The 23,222-nt window shown below is 34.1% G+C and overlaps 2 protein-coding genes across 5 annotated transcripts in view; one reads left to right on the forward strand and one right to left on the reverse strand.

Annotated features, from left to right (window-relative positions):
• Positions 1-17,992, forward strand: part of LOC106173920 (zinc finger CCCH-type with G patch domain-containing protein) — a 118,188-nt gene extending 100,196 nt beyond the window's left edge. Inside the window, exon 12 of the transcript XR_015333602.1 lies at positions 17,975-17,992. The gene's annotated coding sequence lies outside the window, so the exon portion shown is untranslated. The remainder of the gene's footprint in view (positions 1-17,974) is intronic.
• On the reverse strand, positions 422-22,197 carry LOC106173927 (whirlin-like). 4 transcript variants are annotated; one of them, XM_087009664.1, is made up of 19 exons: positions 22,074-22,197; positions 21,030-21,814; positions 14,425-14,634; positions 13,658-13,783; positions 13,104-13,312; positions 12,716-12,788; positions 12,228-12,440; positions 11,750-11,845; positions 10,546-10,647; positions 9,784-9,858; positions 9,403-9,489; positions 8,960-9,100; positions 8,450-8,571; positions 7,696-7,728; positions 4,673-5,813; positions 2,257-2,310; positions 1,730-1,822; positions 1,125-1,274; positions 422-915 (listed from the first exon to the last, which is right to left on the reverse strand). In XM_087009664.1, the coding sequence occupies exons 2-19, from the start codon at positions 21,747-21,749 to the stop codon at positions 748-750; spliced, it is 3,813 nt and encodes a 1,270-aa protein (XP_086865790.1). In that variant the 5' UTR covers positions 21,750-21,814; positions 22,074-22,197; the 3' UTR covers positions 422-747. The 4 variants fall into 4 exon arrangements, with proteins under 4 accessions (XP_086865790.1, XP_086865789.1, XP_086865792.1 ...); XM_087009663.1 differs by having other exon boundaries at positions 7,696-7,731; XM_087009666.1 differs by lacking the exon at positions 10,546-10,647 and having other exon boundaries at positions 7,696-7,731.
• Between the last annotated feature and the right edge of the window lie 1,025 nt (positions 22,198-23,222).

The raw sequence follows: 23,222 nt of genomic DNA on the forward strand, positions 1-23,222 counted from the left end.
TTAATTGAAAAATAAATAATTTATGACATGCAAATATGACATTGTTCAAAAGGCATGGCATATTTTAGTTTTGAAGTTTGTTATTTGAATATATACTGTAATCTCCACATTTGGTATAAAAAAATTTGCAATTGTGTGTGTGTGTGTATATATATATATATATATATATATATATATATATATATATATATATATATATATATATAACATATCTCTGTTTTTGTGACAAAAAGTATTTACACACAAAAAACAATCAAACGCCATGAAAAATTAAATCTCTATACCTCAAAGATTATTCACATTGAAACTTTTTGTTACATTTGTTGTATTGGTCCACAGTTGTTATACAAATCCTTATGTACGGATTATCTGTGATAATCTCATAATTGCTATCTGCCCAGGAAAAAAGGGTCCATAAATAGTTATTATTAAAACACGGCATAACTTCCCTACTCCTTACCCTTACCATAAAGAAAATCACAAACTGTAATTGTTACACTTTATAAAAGACATCAAACCAAAATTTATTCTTAATATGAATAATTCAGTACTCACAACCTTAAGGTTCTGCACAACCATCAAATGCTTTTACACAATTTATTGTTGAAAGAAACCGAAAATAATTTTAACTCACATTCCTTAAAATCAGGCTGTTTTCTGTTATGCATTTTTTGCTGATAAGAAACAAAATGACTGAGCAGGAAAAAAATTGTTTTTATAATTCCACATTTTTTCTGGTACTGTTCTTTATTCTGTGACTAAAAATTCCACTTGTCGAGTTGACCTACTTTTAAAGGCCTCGGCAATAGTTTTGGCAGCACCTCTGTGTTCCAGACCTTCAAGACGCCGCCCATTTACGGCAAGGATAACTTGACCTACTTTCAAAGCTCCACAATCACTGGCTGCACCACCAGGCTGCTCAGAAAAAAAAAAAGGAACATAAAATTATGCACCTTACAAAAAATTGTGAACCTATGGTATTTAATTCAAACTGGAAGTTAAGTGTATGTCACTTTTTAATTCAGAACCACTTTGCTTAAAAGACAGGAACTACCATCTTATCTTGACCACACCCTTTTATGCAAATCAAATGTCACATGACTCATGACTGACGTAACACATACTTGTATTGTAATGATACGTGGGAGGGGCTGCCGAGTATTGGCCCCGCCCTCTATAGCAATTCCCAGGGTTGGCTTGGTCTTGTGTACTATAACCAACTTCTCTCTGCCTCCATCTCTTGTGCTGGCATCAGACATGGTACTGCTTGGGGTCTAAAGGTCAAAACACATACTGTTTATTTTTATATAAGAGAGAGATCTCATTTTACTCTACTTCTAGTCTAAGGACTATTAGTACATCCATACCCATAATATAAAAAAAACCTCAAAAAGCACATATGTCCACTATAGCAGCTCAATTCTCATTACCATTTCATATTATAATCAAAGGACCAAAACCAAATCTATTTGATTGTAAGTTTGCCCATTTTTGACCTATCCAGAAAATGAAATAAAAATACACCAGTATCTTTTTGAGTTTGGAGTTAAGTAAAAACCAGCAAAGGCAAAATCATAAGTGCCTTGGTGAAGGTCATAAATATATAATTTATACATAAATGAACTTAAAACATGCCTGAGTTTATAGATATACCCAGTAAAGCCAAGCATTTTTTTAAGTTAAAAAAAAAAGCTATATTCATGTTTTTGAAGTACTAAAAAACACTTACAGCATTATAATGTGTTTGTTTTCGGAGTTCCAGAAGCTGTTCGCTAGACTTTTTCTTCTGTACTACGCTTCTCTGTTGTTCCTTTGGCACGTGCTGAAAGAGATTTTCATTTATCAAAGGAGCAATCAAAAGTAGGATATAGAAGTGCCTTGGACTCCACATAACTTTGGGACTAGAAAACTAATGCAGCTATTACACCAAAATTAGGTTTAGTCAATGTTGAAAGTTACAGATAATTTAGATTTCTTATTTAAACTTCAAGTTGAATTGCAGACTTTATGATTTTGACCAATGATATGATGTTGGTCTATCATTAAACAAACGACTGGTCCATCACATATATCATACTGCCTAACTCAAAATATACCACAATCACATTGCCTCTTATTGCATAATATTTAAAACATAACTTCATTAGCTAAAATCCATAACAGTCTGTGCTAGGACGGACTTTTGACTTAAGCTCTGTTGTCTAGTGGAAAGCCTGAAAACAATTTTTAAAAAGTGATTTCACCCAAGTCACTTACATGCAAGGGGTCACTGAAATACCTCTTGGACGGTTTGTCATGGTCTGGGCTCATCTAGAAGAGAAATGGCACACACAAATTAAACTGTAAAATTGTCACATCATGCTCTATTTAAATATATAAGATGTCATTATTAAAAAAATCACTCCCAGTGTGTGAATTCATGAAGGTATAGAAGAATGTTATGAAAATCACTTTGTAAATAGACATTTTTGTCATACAAAAAACCTAACTGTTAAAGTCTGCTCATAAAGGGGTATATTAGACTGTTAAATTGGACCAACTTGTGTCATCTGATTACAGAATGCCGGTGTACCATGAAAATCTGACTCCCCTAAAATGTGACTCCCCAGTCAGATTTTCATTATGAAAATGTGACTCCCCAGTCAGATTTTCATAATGAAAATCTGACTCCCCCTATGAAATTTTGACTTCCCCCCAAAAAAACATTCATAAATCTTATTTTATTTTGAGTATATGACTGTGATCCTGTAGCATGTAAAATGGTTGATAGATTGGCACATTTTTGTAGTTTGCAGTGAAATTTTTCATAAAAAAATGAGAAAATTAAAAATGTGCACATAATGAAAATCTGACTCCCCCATGAAAATTTGACTCCCCTACAAAAAACATTTATTAATCTCTAATTAATTTAGTATATGACTGTGATCCTGTAGCATGTAAAATGGTTGATACATTGGCACATTTTTTGTAGTTTGCAGTGAAAATTTTAATGAAAAAATGAGAAAATTAAAAATGTGCACATAATAAAAATCTGACTCCCCCATGAAAATTTGCCTCCCCCGCCATAAAACTTCATAAATCGTATTTTATTTTGAGTATATGACTGTGATCTTGTAGTATGGAAAATGGATGATACATTGGCACATTTTTTGTAGTTTGCAGTGAAAATTTTAATGAAAAAATGAGAAAATTAAAAATGTGCACATAATAAAAATCTGACTCCCCCATGAAAATTTGCCTCCCCCGCCATAAAACTTCATAAATCGTATTTTATTTTGAGTATATGACTGTGATCTTGTAGTATGGAAAATGGATGATACATTGGCACAATTTTTGTAGTTTGCAGTGAAAATTTTAATGAAAAAATGAGAAAATTAAAAATGTGCACATAATGAAAATCTGACTCCCCCATGAAAATCTGACTCCCCCTCCACAAAACTTCATAAATCTTATTTTATTTTGAGTATATGACTGTGATCTTGTAGTATGGAAAATGGATGATACATTGGCACATTTTTTGTAGTTTGCAGTGAAAATTTTAATGAAAAAATAAGAAAATTGAAAATGTGCACATGGTTAAAAAATTGAGAGAAAAAAAGGAATAAAACACATGAAAATAAGAAAAATTAAGGATTTGTTTTCTAACACCAAATGGCATCAAACTTTCAAATAATGACAAAATATCCATCTCTATGCAAACTATGTGGAAAACAGTGGTATGTGACTGAATATAAAATAGGTCCTTTTCTCCATGGGAGTCCAAATCTCATGGGTGTAAAAATAAAGATTTTCATGATTTCTTTTTCATGCTTTCACTATTTTATCATCAAACCTTTAAATATTTCCAATATATTTTTCATAAAGTATCCTAAAAGAAAAGGTGTTGAAATGATCATCAAATATTAAATATCTTTTTCATAGGGGAGACAATAGGCGATTAAGTGGACATTTTTAATTTTCTTATTTTTTCATTAAAATTTTCACTGCAAACTACAAAAAATGTGCCAATGTATCAACTATTTTACTTACTACAAGATCACAGACATATACCCAAAATAAAATAAGATTTATAAAGTTTTATGATGGGGGAGTCAAATTTTCATGGGGGAGTCAGATTTTCATTTTGTGCACATTTTTAATTTTCTTTATTTTTCATTAAAATGTTCACCTTCAAACTACAAAAATGTGCCAATGTATTCTCCATTTACATACTACAAGATCACAGACATATACCCAAAATAAAACAAGATTTATAAAGTTTTATGATGGGGGAGTCAAATTTTCACGGGGGAGTCAGATTTTCATTATGTGCACATTTTTATTTTTCTTATTTTTTCATTTGAATTTTCACTGCAAACTACAAAAAATGTGCCAACGTATCATCCATTTTACATACTACAAGATCACAGTCAAATACTCAAATAATATAAGATGTATGAAGTTTTGTGGTGGGGGAGTCAAATTTTCATGCGGGGAGTCAGATTTTCATTATGAAAATCTGACTGGGGAGTCACATTTTCATAATGAAAATCTGACTGGGGAGTCACATTTTCATGGGAGTCAGATTTTCATGTTACACCGGTTTAAAATGGTCCTGGTCTGAATACATCCTTAGATTTTTCGAGGCACCTTAAGACATTTTCAATCAATTTAAACTTAAAATCTGACTTACTCCACTTTGACTAGATGAGTCTGTAGTGATGCTGTCAATGCTCGGTCTTCTGTGTAATCTTGTATTCCGCCTGTTGTAATATTCCATTGATCCATTGAGACCTGTAGTTCTATCATTAGTGTGAACATAATCTTTTGAACCTGCAGTTCTTCCAGTGCTCTGAGGTCCCAAAAAGTTAATCTCATTTCTGCCGTCATTTTGTAAGTTTCGGGCATATCTGTTCGTAAATTTATTATGACCTTGGGTGGCCTTAGATATGTTTGGGGAAGAAAGCCCAGAAGATTGTTGCCTCTCACTATTTCTTAATGTAGAAAGAGTTGAATCTCCATAACTAGTGCTAGTATTCATGTAACTTCCACTATCTTTTTTATCAATTGGATGCTGGTCACTGCTAGGCAAGAGTGTGCTATTTGTTCCATGTCCACCACCGGGCATTCTTTGGTTCGGACCAAGAGCCTTGTGGAATTCATGCTGACCTTGAACTGACCTCTGACCTTGATTTGTCCTTAGTTCTGGCTGAGGGCTTGGAACTCTGTATTTACTGGCTGAATCAGTAAGACCACTGTCAGGCTCAAGGCTGCTGTCAGTATAGTTGTTATGGCTTTGCTGTAGCAGGCTAGGTCTTTGATGCAGCCCATTGTGTTGTTCAAAATTTGGAAAGTTCCGATTTTGATTTTGGCCAGGCCAATGCGGATTATTTGAGTTATGCACAACTGGAACAGAACTTTTATGTATTGCATTGCCTTTATCAGCATAAAGATGAGTATTTCTTTGTGGACTGGGACTAGCCCTTCTTTGGTCCTTCCCATGGTTATTGGGAACGTGTCTAAGAGGACTTCTTTCTCGTTTGTGCCTCTCTTGGACTCCATTGCCATTTTGCCCTGGTACTTGTAAAAGATTTGCCTGCTTATGGTGGTTTTCTATATTTTCTTGTCTCCATTCTGTGAAAACATTACTGCGTTTACCCTGATTTTGGCTTGTTTGATTTTGTACATCATTTTGTTCTGAGTATGCTTTGCCGTCTGCTCGTTTACCCTGTTCTATGTAACCCTCCTTTACCCCATTCTGTTCAGGCTGTCCTCTCACACTGACTGGCACAGACTCATTTATTGTAACAGGTCTCTGGGGAGAAATGGTGACCCTGGAAATAGTAATGTTTATATTTATGGTGACAATCATAATAACACATACCCATGTTACTCTGAAAATAAATACAATAGATATAATGTGATTTTTAATAATGCAGCAAATATAGAAGACTTATCTACAGGTCTTAATCCAGTAAAAGTGTTTATTTTTTCTTTTGACATTCAAAATTATTGTAAGTTGTTAAACTTTGAAAAAACACATGAAATGAAATGTGATACACTGATAGCTGTTTAAAATCAGTTTTCAGTTGAGAGCAATCACAGGCTTGAATGTGGAAAACTATTATATCAAAATTGGCCAATTTCTTCATAAGCCTTATTATAATCAAGACCAACCATTTCCAGATTTGAAGCAAATTATGATGTTCCTGGGTATAATGTAGTACTTATTTTGGAAGGCAAGGGCTGGGCGGTCGACTACTGTAGGGGCTGTGTTATTGAACATTTCCAGCATATGATATTTGGCATATTTACTAAGGAATGTCAGGGGCAGATGGGGTTTGTCTTCAGCGTCTTCTGGAAGATGGTCATAATTTTTAAGTTTACATTAAGGGGCATCTAATTTTTTTCTGTGGGAAGATAGTCAAAAATGGAAAACAGATCAGCAAACTTAACTTAATTTGGAAGACTGTCTGAAAATATACATGGATCTGCCCCTGAATGTGACAAAATTGTGTCAATAACACAGGTTAAAACTAAATGTTATGGTTGACTTTTAAACATAATGAGCCAATATCATTATGCAATTATGCATATAGGTGCAAATAGGTTAAAAGCCTTATAGGATCTCTTTAACACGCAAATGTGCAAACTAATTGTATATGTCCATGCAAAGTCGACCATGCAACCACACCTGTCACTCGGCAAATATTCGCATGCAATCATGACTTACAGTCCTTGAAACCTCCCTGTCTGAACACTGTATGCATTTATGCATGTGCACATACAGATGTATTTTTTCTACACATTCACATACATGTATGTGTGCAACACTGCTTTTTAGTGTAAGATATGTAAAATAATAGTATAATATAAATCTAAAAATTATTCTAAATGTGCATTTTTTTTACAAGAATGCACAGACCAGGAATGAAAAAGTGCATTATATCAGTTGCAAATTTCCCCACTAATATGAGGGAAATAGCATGAACACTTTTTCTTTATTTCCTTGTGTTCAGACAAGAGATCCTGGTGAGGCAAATAATACAATGCCATGTTTGAACTTTTTGTATTTCATTGGGTACTAAGTAATCATGCAAGCTAAGCAACAAATCTGAAACCTACAAGACAAAGTGTTATCTATTTATCATTAAATGTGTAGCAATATGACATATATTTCACTAAGAAGCAAAATATGACATGTTAAATCAGTAAATATCAAAGATCAACCAAAAACATGTAAACCAATAAAAATGGAAATCACTAATTAAGGTTCAAAAAAGAATCTGACAGATTTTACGTAATTGTGCAATAAATTAATACTTAACAATTAAAATTCAAAACTGTCAATTAATTTTTCTGTTGACATATCCAAATAATGCTTAATGCCAAATATATTTTTAAAACTCTGACTGAGACCATATAATCTCTCAGTCAGATTTTCATATTTGTATTAATTATAATAATTCCTTAAAAAACTGAGGGATAGTTTTGTAGAAACTATTATTGCTAAAAAATAACTTGTGGGATAAATTAATTATTCTTTTCACACTGTATAATCTGTTAGGAATTTTCAAAGCTTGCAACAAATTTCTTTACAGAGCAGAGCTGCTGTGTATGCATACTTAAAGTTACTTGAACAAACACAAAATCATTTTTGCTGTCAGATCATTTTTGAACAGTAAAATTTAAACAAAACCCTGCACACCAACCAACCTCTTCTTCTTGCCTTGCCCACTGGTTGATATGCTACTACGGCAAAATAAAAATGAGAAGAAGCAATCTACTAAATGCAGCCCAGTGTAAAAAATCTCTTAAAATGTTTTACTAACAGAAAAACAAATTAAAGAAAGAAAACACTGTCACTAAATATGTTTCTCACGATGCTTTAAAAGATTTAACTACTAAATGAAGTAAAGAGAATCAAGATTATTATTACAGATGCTTCATAATATTTGTCAAAAAATACTGTTTGACAAAAATAATAATAAAAAATAAAAGGTATGGTTAAAATCCAAACAACACATTATATTACAAAAACATTATCTAATTCCATTCTAATATTAAAAACTGTAAATACCTGGTGATGATATTGAAATATCATCACCATGTATTAAAAGATATGCCATTCACAGTTTTTTTTTTCAATTTTTAATTGAGAAGGGTAAACTATATTGATAAAGATTACTGAAAGAGGAGATTTGATTTTGTCACTTCTGTTAAAAACTAAACGATAATGTTTTCGACATGTATTTAAAGACATTTCATTGCTTATTTTATCATCATTTTTTCACCATTTTCTGGTGGCAAATAAATAAACAAAAAAATAATAATAATAAATAAATAATAAGTATGTTATCCTAAATGATCTGCAACAAGTCAGCCTGAAAAAGTTTTAGGTGTCTTTTATTTTACAATAATTTGACTGATTTAAAAGAATTAAATATATGCTGTCCAAATTAAAATGTACCTGCTATTTTGTTGGTTATTGAGATGTCCATTGAGCTGGTCAAGCCTTCGTCCACCACTGATGAAATGACCATTCAGGTCCACTCCACTATCCTCACTTAATGCTCGGACTTCTTCAAATTTCTGTTGCAATGAAAAAAAAAAATTATAATGAAAATAAAGATTACCAGGTTTTATTCCAATTGAATGCTTCATGTTACTTTATGTTTGTATTTTCCTTTTCAAATCAATTGATTCAAATATTAATTTGTAAGGAAAGTAATAAATAATATAGAAAATGATATACTTTTACATAGAAACAAAAAAAAAACATCAAAGACTTAAATATCCATGCATAATAATTATCTTCAGTAAAAAAACCTTTTCAAACAGCATTGCTCCCTAAAAAGAATATCCATGGTCTCATAAAGTAAACTAATTATAAGGAAAAGACAGTATTTACGTATGCAGTAAATAATTGCATCTCCTTTGTAACTCAAATTGGATAAACTTTGTAACTGAATAAATTTACCTTTCTGCGTGCCACATGTGATCTAGATTTGACAGGTGTACTGGTGTGGACGGCATGAATATCTGCAGCAACTGTCATATTTCCACTTCTACTAACCCCTGGACTTGGAGAACGCCTACGCTGCTGTGAAAGTGTAGGTTCCTGCAGAAATTGGGTCATTTCACTATGTGAAACTGATCATTTATATACATTTATACATTCCTCCGTATGGTTAAATCTGGTATAATCAGCGCCCCTTCTGTAGAATCTAAAATATATCCTAACTATGTCGGTTCATTTTCATTTATCTTCATTGAATTTGTATGAATATTTGTTTCACTGTATATATATTAAGTCTCAATGTTTGTAAATTTTCACCAGTGCCAAATATTAACTAAATGGACAAGAATCTTTTCCTTACACTGGGTGAGGCATTTATACCATTTTATATCTATTCAACGCACCATTCGTAAATAATCTGGCAGTCCATGAGAGTCATCAGGAATTTCTTCAATAGCATCATGGTGGGCATTAACAGTGTCTACCTTAACCTGAATACAAAAATGTTATCAAGTACTAACACCTCCATAAAATGATAAAAAAAAACTATTATAAGAAATATGCAGCAATTAATCTTAATATGCTTATAATTGTATGCTATCAAATCTGATGAAACAAATCACAGGTACATAAATATTCAATCAAAAGTCAAATTCTGATCATGGCAAAATCAAACTTCATCCTTTACAACTCTTAATGATAAGAAAATGTCATTATGTGTCCATTAAACATTGCACTGGCATAACATATTCCTTTGTGAAACAAACATGGTTACAGTTATTTACCTTGACATGTGCAGGCAGCTGTTGTGGAACTGTAGGTGGCACCACAATGTGACTGAATGATCCATCTACAGAGTCCTATGATTGGAACCAAGAAGTGTTATTTAAATTCAACAGGACAGCATTCAAAAATTTTAATTCATACTTAAGTTGTCAGTTTCTTAATTGTACAGGGAATTTTGATTTACTCAAAAATCTAATGGTCTGTATTTGTAACCTACCTCACAAATGCAAACTAAAACAGTTACCTATTAAGTCTTTGATATACATTATACTTCATAAGCAATCGGTCATATTATTTTTACAAAAATTGTGTATTTCTAATACTATGCAGACTACAACACATTCTCTACAAGCTAGCACTAGGTGTTCAAATACATAAAAACAATTATACAATGTATCTTCAGGAATACATCTAAAAAAACGTGAATGGTACATGTACATCCACATTATATGCCAAAGTACGTCAAAATATTTTTTAACCAAGTTTCATTTCATTTGGAAGCTATCAGCAGATTTTTGGCAATTTACATATTTTAGTGGCACTAATGTACATTTCCTTGATCTCACATTTCTTAAGCCAACAGCCAAAAGCACAATTTTTTTTGCCCAAAAAAATAAAAGAAAACATTAAAAATGTTCTGATAAAAAGAAACTTTCATCTCCCTAAAAATTAAAACCAATAATGACGTTAATTAAACAACAAAAAGAAAATAGTTAGTAAAAGGAACAGATATTGTTAAGACGTGGTACAATTATACGTACTTTGGCAGACGTACTGGAAAAACCAGTGTAGCTGGAGAGAGAGCTGTCAAAGGAGTTTTCGGACATGCCGTCCGTCGTTGTATAAGGGTGGGAATGATGGGACTACAACAAAAAAAGCGAAGTATGTTACAAACACAGTAGGCATGCAGCATTCTAAACAATTTCCATAAAATAAAAAGTTTCATATTAATTAATTAATTATCAAATGAAATGACAGTGGAGGATTTTTTCATTCCTTTTCAGTTGGAAATTGCTATTGTGAGAATTTGATTAATATCAACCGAAACTAATAGTAAGCTCTATCATGTATTCATTTCCTCAGTTCAGATTGATCCAAAACACAAAGCTCAGTTACAGAAAACCTATATGAAATTAAAGTTACTGTACTAGACAGAAATCATGCAAATTATGCAACTCCATGCACTCACAGTGTATAACTGTACCTCTGCCATAAACACTATGATTAGTATCTTACAAGCTAAATGTTTAAACATTAATATATTGCAAGTATAATACATTGTCAATTAGTTAAATAAAGGAACTTTTCACAAGCATGCCTCTTGATAATTTCACATCACGCAGTAGATTTTTGAGTACTGCACCAGTTTGCAAGGTCATAACATCTAATGGTGGTAAGGGGGTAGGGGTGGGGTGGGGTGCGTTGAGGGAGGTTACTCCCTTTGAGGCTTTCCAAAGTACCAATCAAAATGAATCCAGTTAAATGGCCACGTCAAGTATGGGGTTTCTGTTTAGGTGACTCTCTTACTTAATAACCAGGCTAGTAAGTGGTCAATCTCTCAAACTGAAGCAGTTTAGAAAATTCTACTGCTCAATGTAAAAAGAGCCTTAGGGACCATTCTCATACCATATCGTACTAGCAGGACTGATCTGTCTCGGAGAGGTTTCTAGCTAAATTGCATTTAGTTTAAGCGTGCACAAAAGTTAATTACCCCTCCCCCCCCCCCCCCCCCCCCCCCCAGCAGCTTCAGTGGGTGTGACAGACATTTAAGCCACTTAAGCTGAATGCAATTTAGCAAGAATCCCCTCAGAGTTAGGTCAGTCCTGCTAGTATGACATGTTTATCGAAATCCAGTCTAAGTCAAGCAACATGCCAGTAGTACACAAGTTAATCTAATGCAGTTTAGTTCACTAAAATCAGTATTAGGGGTACAAAAAAAAAAAAAAAAAAAAAAAAAAAAATCACCTTCAAGTCATCTACATCTCTCCTTAAAACAAGAGCATCAAACCTGTCAATGTCCTTGGGAGCTATCAGACCCCTCACTTCTGACATCAGAGAAAACTAAAGTAAGATACAAATAAAAAATTGACAACCCATGATGATATACAGTACATGAGTGTTAAGCTGACTAATCAATTAAAGAATACATTTTTGTAACCAATCTAAATATCGTTTGATAAGGTTCATAGAAAGATGTTCATTCTGAGTACAGAAAGTATCAGATACTTTCAATTTAAAAAAGAAAGTAAGTATTCTTTCACTGCTAGACCTCAGAGTTTCTCCCATTATCTAATATTCTTCGGAATATCAAAAAAAAAAAAAATAATAATAAAATAATAATAAATAAATAAATAAATAAATAAATAAATAAATAAATAAATAAATAAATTAATTAATTAATTAATTAATTAATAAATAGAAAAATAAATGATGACCAACTTGCCTTGGCCTGTGTATTGAGCAGTTCAAAAAGAGCCAAAGCCAGGGCCTCCACACCAATATGGCCTGTGTTGTATTCATTAAGATAATAGTTCATGGTGCCACGTTCATTGTCGTTTAGCAGTTGCCGTGCTTGTTCTTCTATCATCCCCCGCTGGGCACTATGCATAGTGTTATTCAAGATGAGCTGAGACCCTGCCATCCGCGTAAAAACAGACTGAAATAGGTTGAAGAGACATGGGTGTGATTTATTTGAGACAGGTCAGCATGCAAGACCAAGCTCATGCTGACATTAACAAAATGACTGAAATAGTAAACTGTTTCTGAAGACAATGTCTTTTCATAGTCATTACACAAAAACAATGTATATAATTGTCATTACAAAAATAAATAAATACTAAATTATCATTATTATAATAATAAAAATATATCACCTTTAAGTTATTAATTTTTATTAACACTGTATAATAAAACTATACTATTGAACTGCACCTCTTGTTTGCTGTCAACTTGGTCTTCCTGAGGAGTTTTTACACGCAATGAGTTAAAGCCATTGGATAAGGCACTGAAATAGTACATATTAAGAAAATCTTCAGGAACTTCAAAAAGTACAAAACTGACCAAGAACTCACTTTTTAATTTTACTAAGCTTTTCAGACAATTTATCAGAAATGCTTAGAATAAACTGCTGTATTGTGTAATTTTCAACATAAATTTAATGGCTCACTTGCATCTGTGCTAGGATAGAAGATAAATCTTTTGGGTCCTAGATCTGTGTTTTCACAAAATAATAAGAACAAGGGATATTGGCTCGCCCAGGCATTTTCCAAATAATATGGGAGAGACTATGACAAATACACAGCTTTCAAACAATCTGTACCTGCTGGGTCTGGAAGGACTCCGTGATTGCTGCAGCTCCCTTCCCACAATCCATTGCGTCTCATCAATGGTGGTTCTAGCATACGGCAGACGTCCCACATCCTTTACAGTCATAATCATGTGCTTTGAAGCCTTCAGGACTTTCACTGCATTAGCATGAGATATATCCAGGAAACTTTCTCCATTTACGTCCAGAATTTGGTCTCCAACCTGTAATGCAAAGACAATAACCGGAAGTGTATGATAAAAAAATCTAAAACTAAAATTCAGTTTTAAATTATACAAGTTAGATGCAATATTTGGATATCACGCCCTCCTCCGAGATGCTTAAAAAAGATAATTGAGACCAGAGAAGATGATGTATTGTGAAAGAGGGTTGCTTTTCATCAGAAACTGTACTAAAATTAATCTTTAAAATGGTAGGCATATAGAAGTGAAAAGTGAAATGTTGTACATACCTAACACAAAAAGTATTCTGTACAAAACCTTTATTCTCCTGGCCCATTTACTTATAGTTAATATATAATTTTGTAAAGTTTTCCATTCTCCACTCACCTTGAGTCCAGCATTTTCAGCCACAGACAAAGGGTCCACTCCAGTAAGATATATTCCCAGTCCAAACTCACTCCCTCCACGTATCATTAGCCCTAAACTCTGTCCTGATCCAACGACTACATTCACCTGTATAATGTAATACCAACACTTGCAACAAAGGGCCTGTGACCCTCGACCATGTGCCATGTTTATTCCCACTGCCGAGTCACTGCTCACAACAGTGGGTCCATACACTGACATTTTTAAAGGAATATGCCAAGAGTTACCAAGCAGAGCAACCCTTCATTTCTTCTCTTGAATAATTTTGTTATAAAATGTATAAAATATTCAATGTACTGTTTCAAAATATGTTAAAATTCAACTTAAAGTTTATAATCATTCTGTTTGTGAAACAGTTTTATCCCTTTTCTTATATGAAACTAATCTTAGACAAATAGCAATAAGGTTTTCAGTTTTGTTTCCTACTAGAGACCTTCTGGATATTGGGACTTTTTTATTTGAATGAAAAGTTTATCACAGTACAGCAATGTGCACAGAATTAGCTATACTCTAATCTACCAGATATGAGACTGCTATTTAGTGAAAAAGTCAGATAAAATGGTATGGGGTCAGGGAGCAGTCTAGTCATATATTATAATTGGCTCGCAAAAAATTCAGAAATCTGCCGAAATATCCCACCCCTGATCTAGCGTAAAAAAAAAAAAAAAAAAAAAAAAAAACTGGCAGGAAAATACTATGATTATAATAATATTTTCAGATTTTGTTACCTTTCTCTCATCTCCACACTTCAGTAACATAAGCCCACTCTTCCTCTCCCCCTTGGCCTCATATCTCCCCGCCTTCTCAACTTCTGGGGGTGGGGACACAGGCCTCCCCCTGGGGTCCACCCAGGTGTACGTCTGGTGGACAACATAGGTGCCAGGGACACGCCCCACTGGCCGCACCTGGAGATCAAGTTTTTTGGCTGATCTTATTATCTGAAAGAAAGAAATTTCATCTTTGAGTGTTGAAGTTAAAGACCCTTTTAGGACCGAAACACAAGCGGAACAGTTTCTGTTTTGCATCAATTTGACTGGTCACAGCATGTAATTATGGTACAGGGAGCTTACAGTACTGACTTAATCTTTTCAATGGGGAAAATTGTGAATATTTAAATCTATTAAAATAGATAATGTATTTTTTATATAATAAATTTTTAAAATTTGAACGTAATCATACTGAATGGCAGCAACAAAACTGAAAAGCAGTCTACCCTTTAGTTCTATTCTGTATAATAAAAGCTCTACAAAATATGCTATACAGAAGTTATATAATTTTAAATTAATGATTCCATAATTATGTAACTGAAAGATTGATAATTTTTGTATAAATTGAAAAGATTGGGTCAAAACCATATTCCTTTTCACAGCCCCAGTCAGTGTACCAATCAAAATAAATGATATTAAGCTGTGTGAAGTGCGGGGGCATTGTTTAAGTGGCAGCTCTCTTATATGATAGCAAGGCAATCTCTCAAAGTTGTCAATTTTTCAAACTGGTGTGATACAGAAAACTGCTGCATGAAGTGAAAGGACCACTATATCACAAACAATGACTGTAATGCTCAATACACATTATCTTAATTTAAAAGTATTAAGTATATCTACAGAGTAAGCCACCAGTGCAAGACAATTGATTTGACCTCAGACTATACAGAAAAAGATTGATTTATAAAAGCTAACAGTCTGATGAGTTTGGGCATTTTTTATGTCTTGATTAATATTTCACTCTCTGTAAGTTTCATCTTCATATTAGAAAAACTTGATGTAGACTGAGGCTTACTGTAATAGCTTTTGGAGGTTTGCTAGCACTGAACAGAAAAATGTGAATCATTGCTGAGGATATATAAAAACAAGAGTTCCAGTTAATAATCCTACTTCAGCACTAGTTTCTACATTTATAGTTTTTAAAAATATTTGTTCAAAAAAGAGCAGGCATTTTAGAATCTGGAAATTCAACAAGGACAATATATGCAATGAAAATATATATGTCATCACTGTATAGGTAAGTTTAAAAAATGTATAATTTGCTTCTCCTGATCATGCACAATGTAATAATGCCTATGCATCATTTGTGTCTGTAAACAAATTTAAGTAAATGACAAATATTTTGTGTATATGTAGCTTATATATATATTATTGCTTCTGGGTTTAGCACTGAAAAAACTATGCATATAGGTACCTTGTAACACAACATATGCATAAACATTTACATATATTTTTAAAAGGCCTTAATGATTCAGCCAAGGGGTAACACATAAACATACTAATTTGCTTCCCCTATACTGTTTCTATAGGTAATATCAACTTTAATCAAGAATCATTGGTCAAATGCTTTGTATGTGTGTACAATCCCTGACAATAACCATATTATTCCAACCCAATTATTCAGCAACAAACTATTGATTTTTGTCGATAAATAATTAATTAGCTGAAGGTCAATCAATCCAGTCATGTTCGTTTTAGACTGAGGAAATCTAAGAGCAGTGGTAGTGTGGTGACATGCATAATATTACCAACTGATTGGGAAGTTATCCACATAATATACCAAAAATATATAGATATAAAGAACTATAGAGTTTGAATATCTCCTTTATATAAAGGAGCCCCAGGTCCAACATAATGATATAATTTTAATGACTAGAATCAATTAATTAATTAATTACTGTGTTCAGAAATTAAAAAGGAAATACGTTTAGGAGTATTTTTTCTTTTCTTCTTCTTTTTTTTTTTTTTTTTTTGGTCCTGTTTACTCTTGATCAGATAATCCAGACATGTTGGTTTTGAAAATCCTGGCAATCCAGTCATGTTTGTTTTTTCTGAAAACCTTCTTTGCATACTAGTATATCAGTAACACATACAGGGAGTGTTTAGTACTTAACAATTAAGATTATCCTGAATATAGTTACTAGTACTGATAGTTATATATGGTGACTTGATGAAAAATAACCAAATGCTTTCAGGGATTGGAATTTGTGGTTTGAATGCAAAAGGGTTAATGAAATATAAACCAATCAAAATGAAATAGGAAAATTAAATTTTAGTATGTGTACAAATGCCAAAGTGCAGGCAGAAAAGATTTTTGGAAATGGTATCAAGTGAACCTTGTTGCCATTTGTATCAAAGCACAGTTTCAAAGTTTGCCTGAAAAGAAAATGCTTTAGATAGTAAACGTATAAGCTTAAAATTCCAATACCATGACATTTACACTATGAGTGCACTGAAGCAAAAAGTTGCTCTATTTACAAGGACATTTTAAGCTAATGCAACTTTTGAAATATATGGTGTCAGGTTCCCCGCTGAACAATATGCAAGGTCAAGCCTTCAAATACCAGTGAAAACAAAGCAGAGATTTTATACAAATCGTAGAAAGGACTGTGTATATATATTTGGTAACATTTTTATATTTAGCTTTTAAAAAGGTGAATAGAAATTATTAGTACAGACCATATGAACTGACAAAATGTTTAGGAAGGAGTTCTTATTAACTGGTAAAAGGCTGTGACATATTAGTATTTGTCCTGACAAATACAGAATGTTCTTTTTTAATACTGATGAAATTTAGTACCACCTTTTGATCTAGATTTAGCTCACCTGATAACCGCAGCATAAAATACAGGATATGGACATAAATGTACAATCATTTTATTAGCTTGATCAATAACTTTAAAACACAAGTAATCCATGTACATTGCTAGCACTGTAAAATCACTCCAAAATACTAACTGGGACAATGCCAATTCCCTGACATTATAAACATGCCACAAAATAAACCCAATTTCTTGCATTACAAATTGATTACACACTTGAAAAAAAAAAGACAGACTAAGTTTGAATGGAGCTTTTATATAATACGGCCTCATTTCCCAGCAATTGATCAGAGTAAAAATTCTAAATTATTCATCATACTCTAGAATCTAGTATCATGTTAGCTGTCTTTAGTACATGGGACAATTTCCAAAGTGTTTAGGACGAGGGCCAAGTGAACGATTCTGTAAATTTAGAAAAACAATATGCTGCTTGAGGACAGGCAAACAATAATTTTGACCATAAATTTAAAAGAAAATGACAAATGCTACCTGATATTTACTTTGCGTTCAAAATACAAAATAATAACAGAAAATAAATTTCAGTTCAAAAGCCTGTCATTACAGACCAATAATTATCACAGGTAATACAGGACTTTGAAGTGCAATGTACACACAATCATCCGATTATCCATTTTAATAAGATTGTTAAAGGCTTAACCTGTGTGACAACCAACAAATGGAAAGTAGACTATGAGCGCATTCTCAACGAATTAAGCCAGGCTTTACAAAGCCGGTGACCTAAAAATGGCGGACGTACATGAAAGAAAAACCGCCTAATCTTTTAATAGTCTCTCCGCCTCCCCACACGTCGTCCCTGCAGGGTACAGTAATTAAATCGCGTCTCCGTTCGCCATGCGGAAGCTACCTGAGAAATATTAAGTGCGCATGCTCATCAGTTAAACTCGTGGTGAAGAAAGCATGGCGGCTGAAGGCGATCGAAGGAAAAAAGCTCTTCTGTTCTATTATCTTTGAAAACAGAGACGAAAAAGGAATAATTTGGCCCGTAGAGCAGCAATGAATCGACTATCTACGGAGATAATGTCACCAGCGATATTCACGGAAATATTAATGTTCGGAGCCGAGATTTAATTACTGTACCCCGCAGGGACGACGTGTGGGGAGGCGTGTGAGAGGCGGAGAGACTATTAAAAGATTAGGCGGTTTTCTTTCATGTACGTCCGCCATTTTTAGGTCACCGGCTTTGTAAAGCCTGGCTTAATTCGTTGAGAATGCGCTCTATGGAATGTTGACAGAGTCTGTGAACGTATATACTCAATTTCATATTAATGGCAAGTTTCCCTCAAAGTCCCTGACCAGCATAGGGGAAGGTTTCCCACCAATCTGGGTTAGTTATACAGTGTTAGTTTAAATATAAAGGTTCCTTGAAGCACTAAGACATGTTGAATCTTTGGGTCCTACCAGTCTTGACCGATACAAGTATCTAGGTCCAGTAGAAAATTATGTCTAGTCATTCCATTATTAGGGACCAGCGACAATATTTAGAGACACCATTTTGAATTTGCAGTCAGTCTGGTAAAAAGACCTTCGGTTTGACAAATTTTTCGTAACTGTCTGTCCAAATGGCTGGCTGATTTTTAGAGTTTTATCTGGTCTGAAGTGGAACACTTGATCCTCCAAAATGACCACCATAATTTAGAGATGACACCAATCTCATCAGTGTTGGCCCAATTATATGAGGAAATGTATTTCAAGAAAAAAATGTTCAGTAGGAGAAACATACTGCTTACATACAGATTCAGAGCTTAAAATAAGGAAGGATGTCCTGAATCCTGAATGAACATTTTCATGATGCATATGTATTTAAGTACAAATATCACAGGTATACTGTATATACATATACTAGTATGGAACTGCTTCTATGGGTCATTCAATCAATGGAAATGTCAAGGTAAAATTAACTGATTGATCCCTACCATCTGCTTAATTAACAATGACAAATACAGGGGTGGGGACCGAAAGAGACACAGGAAAATGCTCTTAATGATGACAAACGAGTCATGGATGATGGGACACGCCCAATCTGCTTTCATGTCAGTACAGTTTTAGATTGGAAATTAGGTTATGTTCTCTGATAAAGCAATATATATATATCTAGTTTAAATTAGAACTATAAAGTGACACAAATTGCAGTCTTATGGTAGATGTGTGTATGTGTGTGTGTGTGTGTTTGGGGGGAAGCAAATTTTAGGTTTAGCAAAATTTATTTTTTCTTCACAAAACTGTTAGGGCTGTAGGCTGCAGAAAGAGGAGGGCTGATGGAGGTATGATAAAGTTCAGTTTTTGGGTGCATCTGAATCTCTATGGAGGGGACCTCCTCATGTACTTTTATAAAGAAAAAAAACTTTATCAAAGAAGCATCTAGGCTCCACCTCACAGAGATGGAGATTAAGAAAAATAATTTTTGGTGAATATTTATAGCAAGGTTTCAATCTTTACCTTTCTCAAACTACATCAGCAATATTGTCTCATTCAGCTAGTGTCTGGACAAGTATCACAACTGGTACGTATACAAATAACCTGATTGCATGTAATCATTCCTTCGACAGCTGCACTCTGTGATTGCACATCAGATATTATGAATCGCTTTCAGCATAAGGTTTGTGTCACATTTTGCAATAAAGCGTTTGCTAACAAGATTCCTCGGATAGTACAGTGTCATGTTCTAAAAAATCGTCTGTACAACAGCGTATATTGAAAAAAAATTTAGAAAGTGGCAAGAAGAACAAAAAAAAAAAAAAAAGAAAAAAAGAAAAGAAAGAAAGAAAAAAAATAATAAAATTAATGTACTCCAGACTACCTTTACTCTTGTACATGTACTATGAACTACTCAATAAAAAACATGCCCTTCCATGCAACAAAAGGGCAGAATGAAAAGAGAATAAAACAAGAAAATAAAACAAATATGTAACAGAAACAAGAATTAAATATTTACATGACTGCAGAAAATTTATCAATTGATCTTTATCAAGAAATGGACACTTGTAATCCACACTCTTGTCAACAGGACGTAAAAAACATCTCTCCACTTGCAACTGAATCACTTCCTGACAACCAACATAACTGGCTGAGTGATATAGCTGTATACACATGATTAATGGGCTACATTAATGTGATTGCACACTACAAGATCCACTAGCAACATACAGTGGCTTAAGAGCATGGAAATCCTGTTCTATATCAAATAACAGAACACTGCTGTGGAACCTTATTGTATATATGTCATTAATTTCATACACTGCAGAAAAGAAGGTAATGTACCCAAAGACCTGCACTTCACTTGACTTCAACCTTCAGGATATTTATTACACTGAAGGACTTTCAGTTCAGAATGGAACATTTTTCCCATTGTATGTGCAGTTTTTTTTTATTCTTATTGATCTCACTGGTGAAAATGCATAGGCAGCAAATAAAGATAGTGATAGATTACAGATAATTAGAATTGCATTTTTAATAAAAAAATCTCACACATTTTTCAACATTTAAAGGCAGCAATCTTAATTTGACAAGTAATAATTTAGTTTTTTCCTTAGACTCATGTGAGATCAGATTAAAAAATAATAAGTGATGAAAGTGGTTGAGTTGGGTAAAAGACATAACTGCAAACAAACTGGGACCATCAAAATCAAACAAAAATTAGCATATGGCATAAAACTGAAATTATATAGTAAACATTTCGTTCTAAATATTTTTAAGAAAGAAAAATTGTTACTCATACACCTTCCTCACCTTGGCTGCTTCCTCGTGCGTTATGTCAGAAAAGTTCACTTGGTTAGCTGACAATATCTGATCACCTGTACACAAGCCTTGTCTGTCAGCCAATGACCCTGGCTCTACCTGTGAGACGTAAATCCCAATCCCATGCTCAGCACCACCACGAATACTCAACCCCCAGCCTTCATGACTAGAATTTTTCTTCAACGTCACATGGTTAACAACATTGTTCTCACTTTTTTCCACGTCAAAGGTATTGTTGACCTGTCTGTATATTTTACTCTTCGGTGGTTCGCTTGGCCTTCTGATAATCTCTGAGCTTTTTGTTCGCCTCATGCTGAAGGGTTGCTGTGATGGAACGCTGGAAGTTCTACGTAGGCCGCGTTGGTTCAAGTAGGGTGTGTTTAAAGGTATTGATGTGATAGGATCATTGTACATATACTGGTCAAAGGCATCTTGGTCAGAATGTGGCATAACTTTCCGTAACAGAGGTATAATTTGTCTTTTTACAGAGTTGTCAAAGATGAGCTTTAGCGCTTGCACAAAGTCATACACATTACGTTTAGAATGATATACATTTAGTGCTTCGATGAAATCACTTCGGTCCTCCTCTTCCAAGAGAGTGTTGACGGCTTCTTGAAGACGCCTCACATTCACAGAAAGAGTCCTCTGCGGGGGAATTCTCACCGGTGATGGAGACCTAAGATAGGTCATTTCATACTCGATGGATGACATGATTATTGCAATATGTTCCCAGAAGAAGCAACCTGGCTACCTTTTACACTCTACATATTTCACACCTGAAAATAAAAAAAAGTTGTTTCAGTTACAGGTTAAAAAGAAATCAAAACAACACAATTATGTGTTTTCAATAATTCGTATATAAAGCTAAAAAGTTTAACTACATATGGGTCGTCGACGAGAACTTTGAAAAGCTGTCTTTCATCTTAGCTCAAGTAAGTCGTCGAGTTTTTACATACATTTTGTTAGCGTTAGCATCGAGAGCCTCACAATTAACCTTTAATTCATTAAAAAAACTTGCAATGTTTACACACGTACCTGTGTCAAACCTCTCCAAACTTCCCAGCCGCCCAGCCAGCTTTCAAATCAATATTTCTTTTCACATCATTGGGGCACTTGCGCTTCAGGTTGCGCAGTCACGTGATCAAACATTGTTTCATTTCCTGTTCCTGTATCATTCTCCAAACTGTGACCTCGTCTTCATCGATTGCTAAAACTCGTTTCCCAACTTTCCAGTAAAATTCGATTCAGCCGAAAAATGACGACAATCTGGTCGACACTGCAATATCTAGTCTATGTCAGCCTAAAAACTGACACCTTAAAAAATATTAAACATTATTATTATTCTTCAATAAATAAAGAAATAAATTGAAAAATATTTGACTTATTTTTTCTACTTTAAAATAGACAACTTAATTTTACACAGGAGCAGTGGCGGATTTAGGGGGGGTCAGGGGGTCCTAACCCCCCCCTTCGTTTTCTGGTCCCCTCTTGAAATTAGAATTTTGACTAGCTGAATCATGGTTCTACACCGTACCAAATGGCACCGTTAGCCCTCTAAAATAGGCCTACCAAAATTTTTCGGGGCCCGCCAAGTAGTGTGTGTGTGTGTGTGTGTGTGTTGGGGGGGGGGGGGGGTTCGGCTTCGCATCCGCGCCAGCCCCCCTTCAAATAATCCTGGATGTATAATATCAAATTCAAAAAATATTTTAGCATGGATTGGTTGATGGTTGCAGGTTGCATAGGCAGGGCAGATCCAGTATTTTTTGAAGGGGGGTCCGAGGATGCGAAGTCGACGCCCCCTTCGGATAAGAAGCCCACCCCGGCTTGGTATGGTTTAGAACTATAAATCAGCTAATCAAAATTCTAATTTCAAGGAAAGAAAATTATGTGTGATCTTTTCTTCAGAACCCCCTAAACCCGCCACTGTATGACGTGGTGCTATGGCGGGAAAGCTACTGAATCAATTCAAGTTTGGTCGCTTTTATTGATGAGTCTGCCCGGAAAGTTCCTAGTAAGAAGACTTCATATGCAGAAGCTTCTTTGGTAGATCTTGGATCAAATGGAAACTTTAAACCTAGGCTTGTCAAGCAGAGGGCCAGTTTGGTTGTACATGTTTACATCTGCAATTACAATCGATAGCCCGGCTGCCGTACAGATGTAGGCTATATATATATTTCATCTCGC

This window comes from Lingula anatina, chromosome 3 (assembly GCF_051362555.1).
Source record: "Lingula anatina isolate TDL-2025a chromosome 3, LinAna3.0, whole genome shotgun sequence".
Taxonomy (NCBI): Eukaryota; Metazoa; Brachiopoda; class Lingulata; order Lingulida; family Lingulidae; genus Lingula; species Lingula anatina.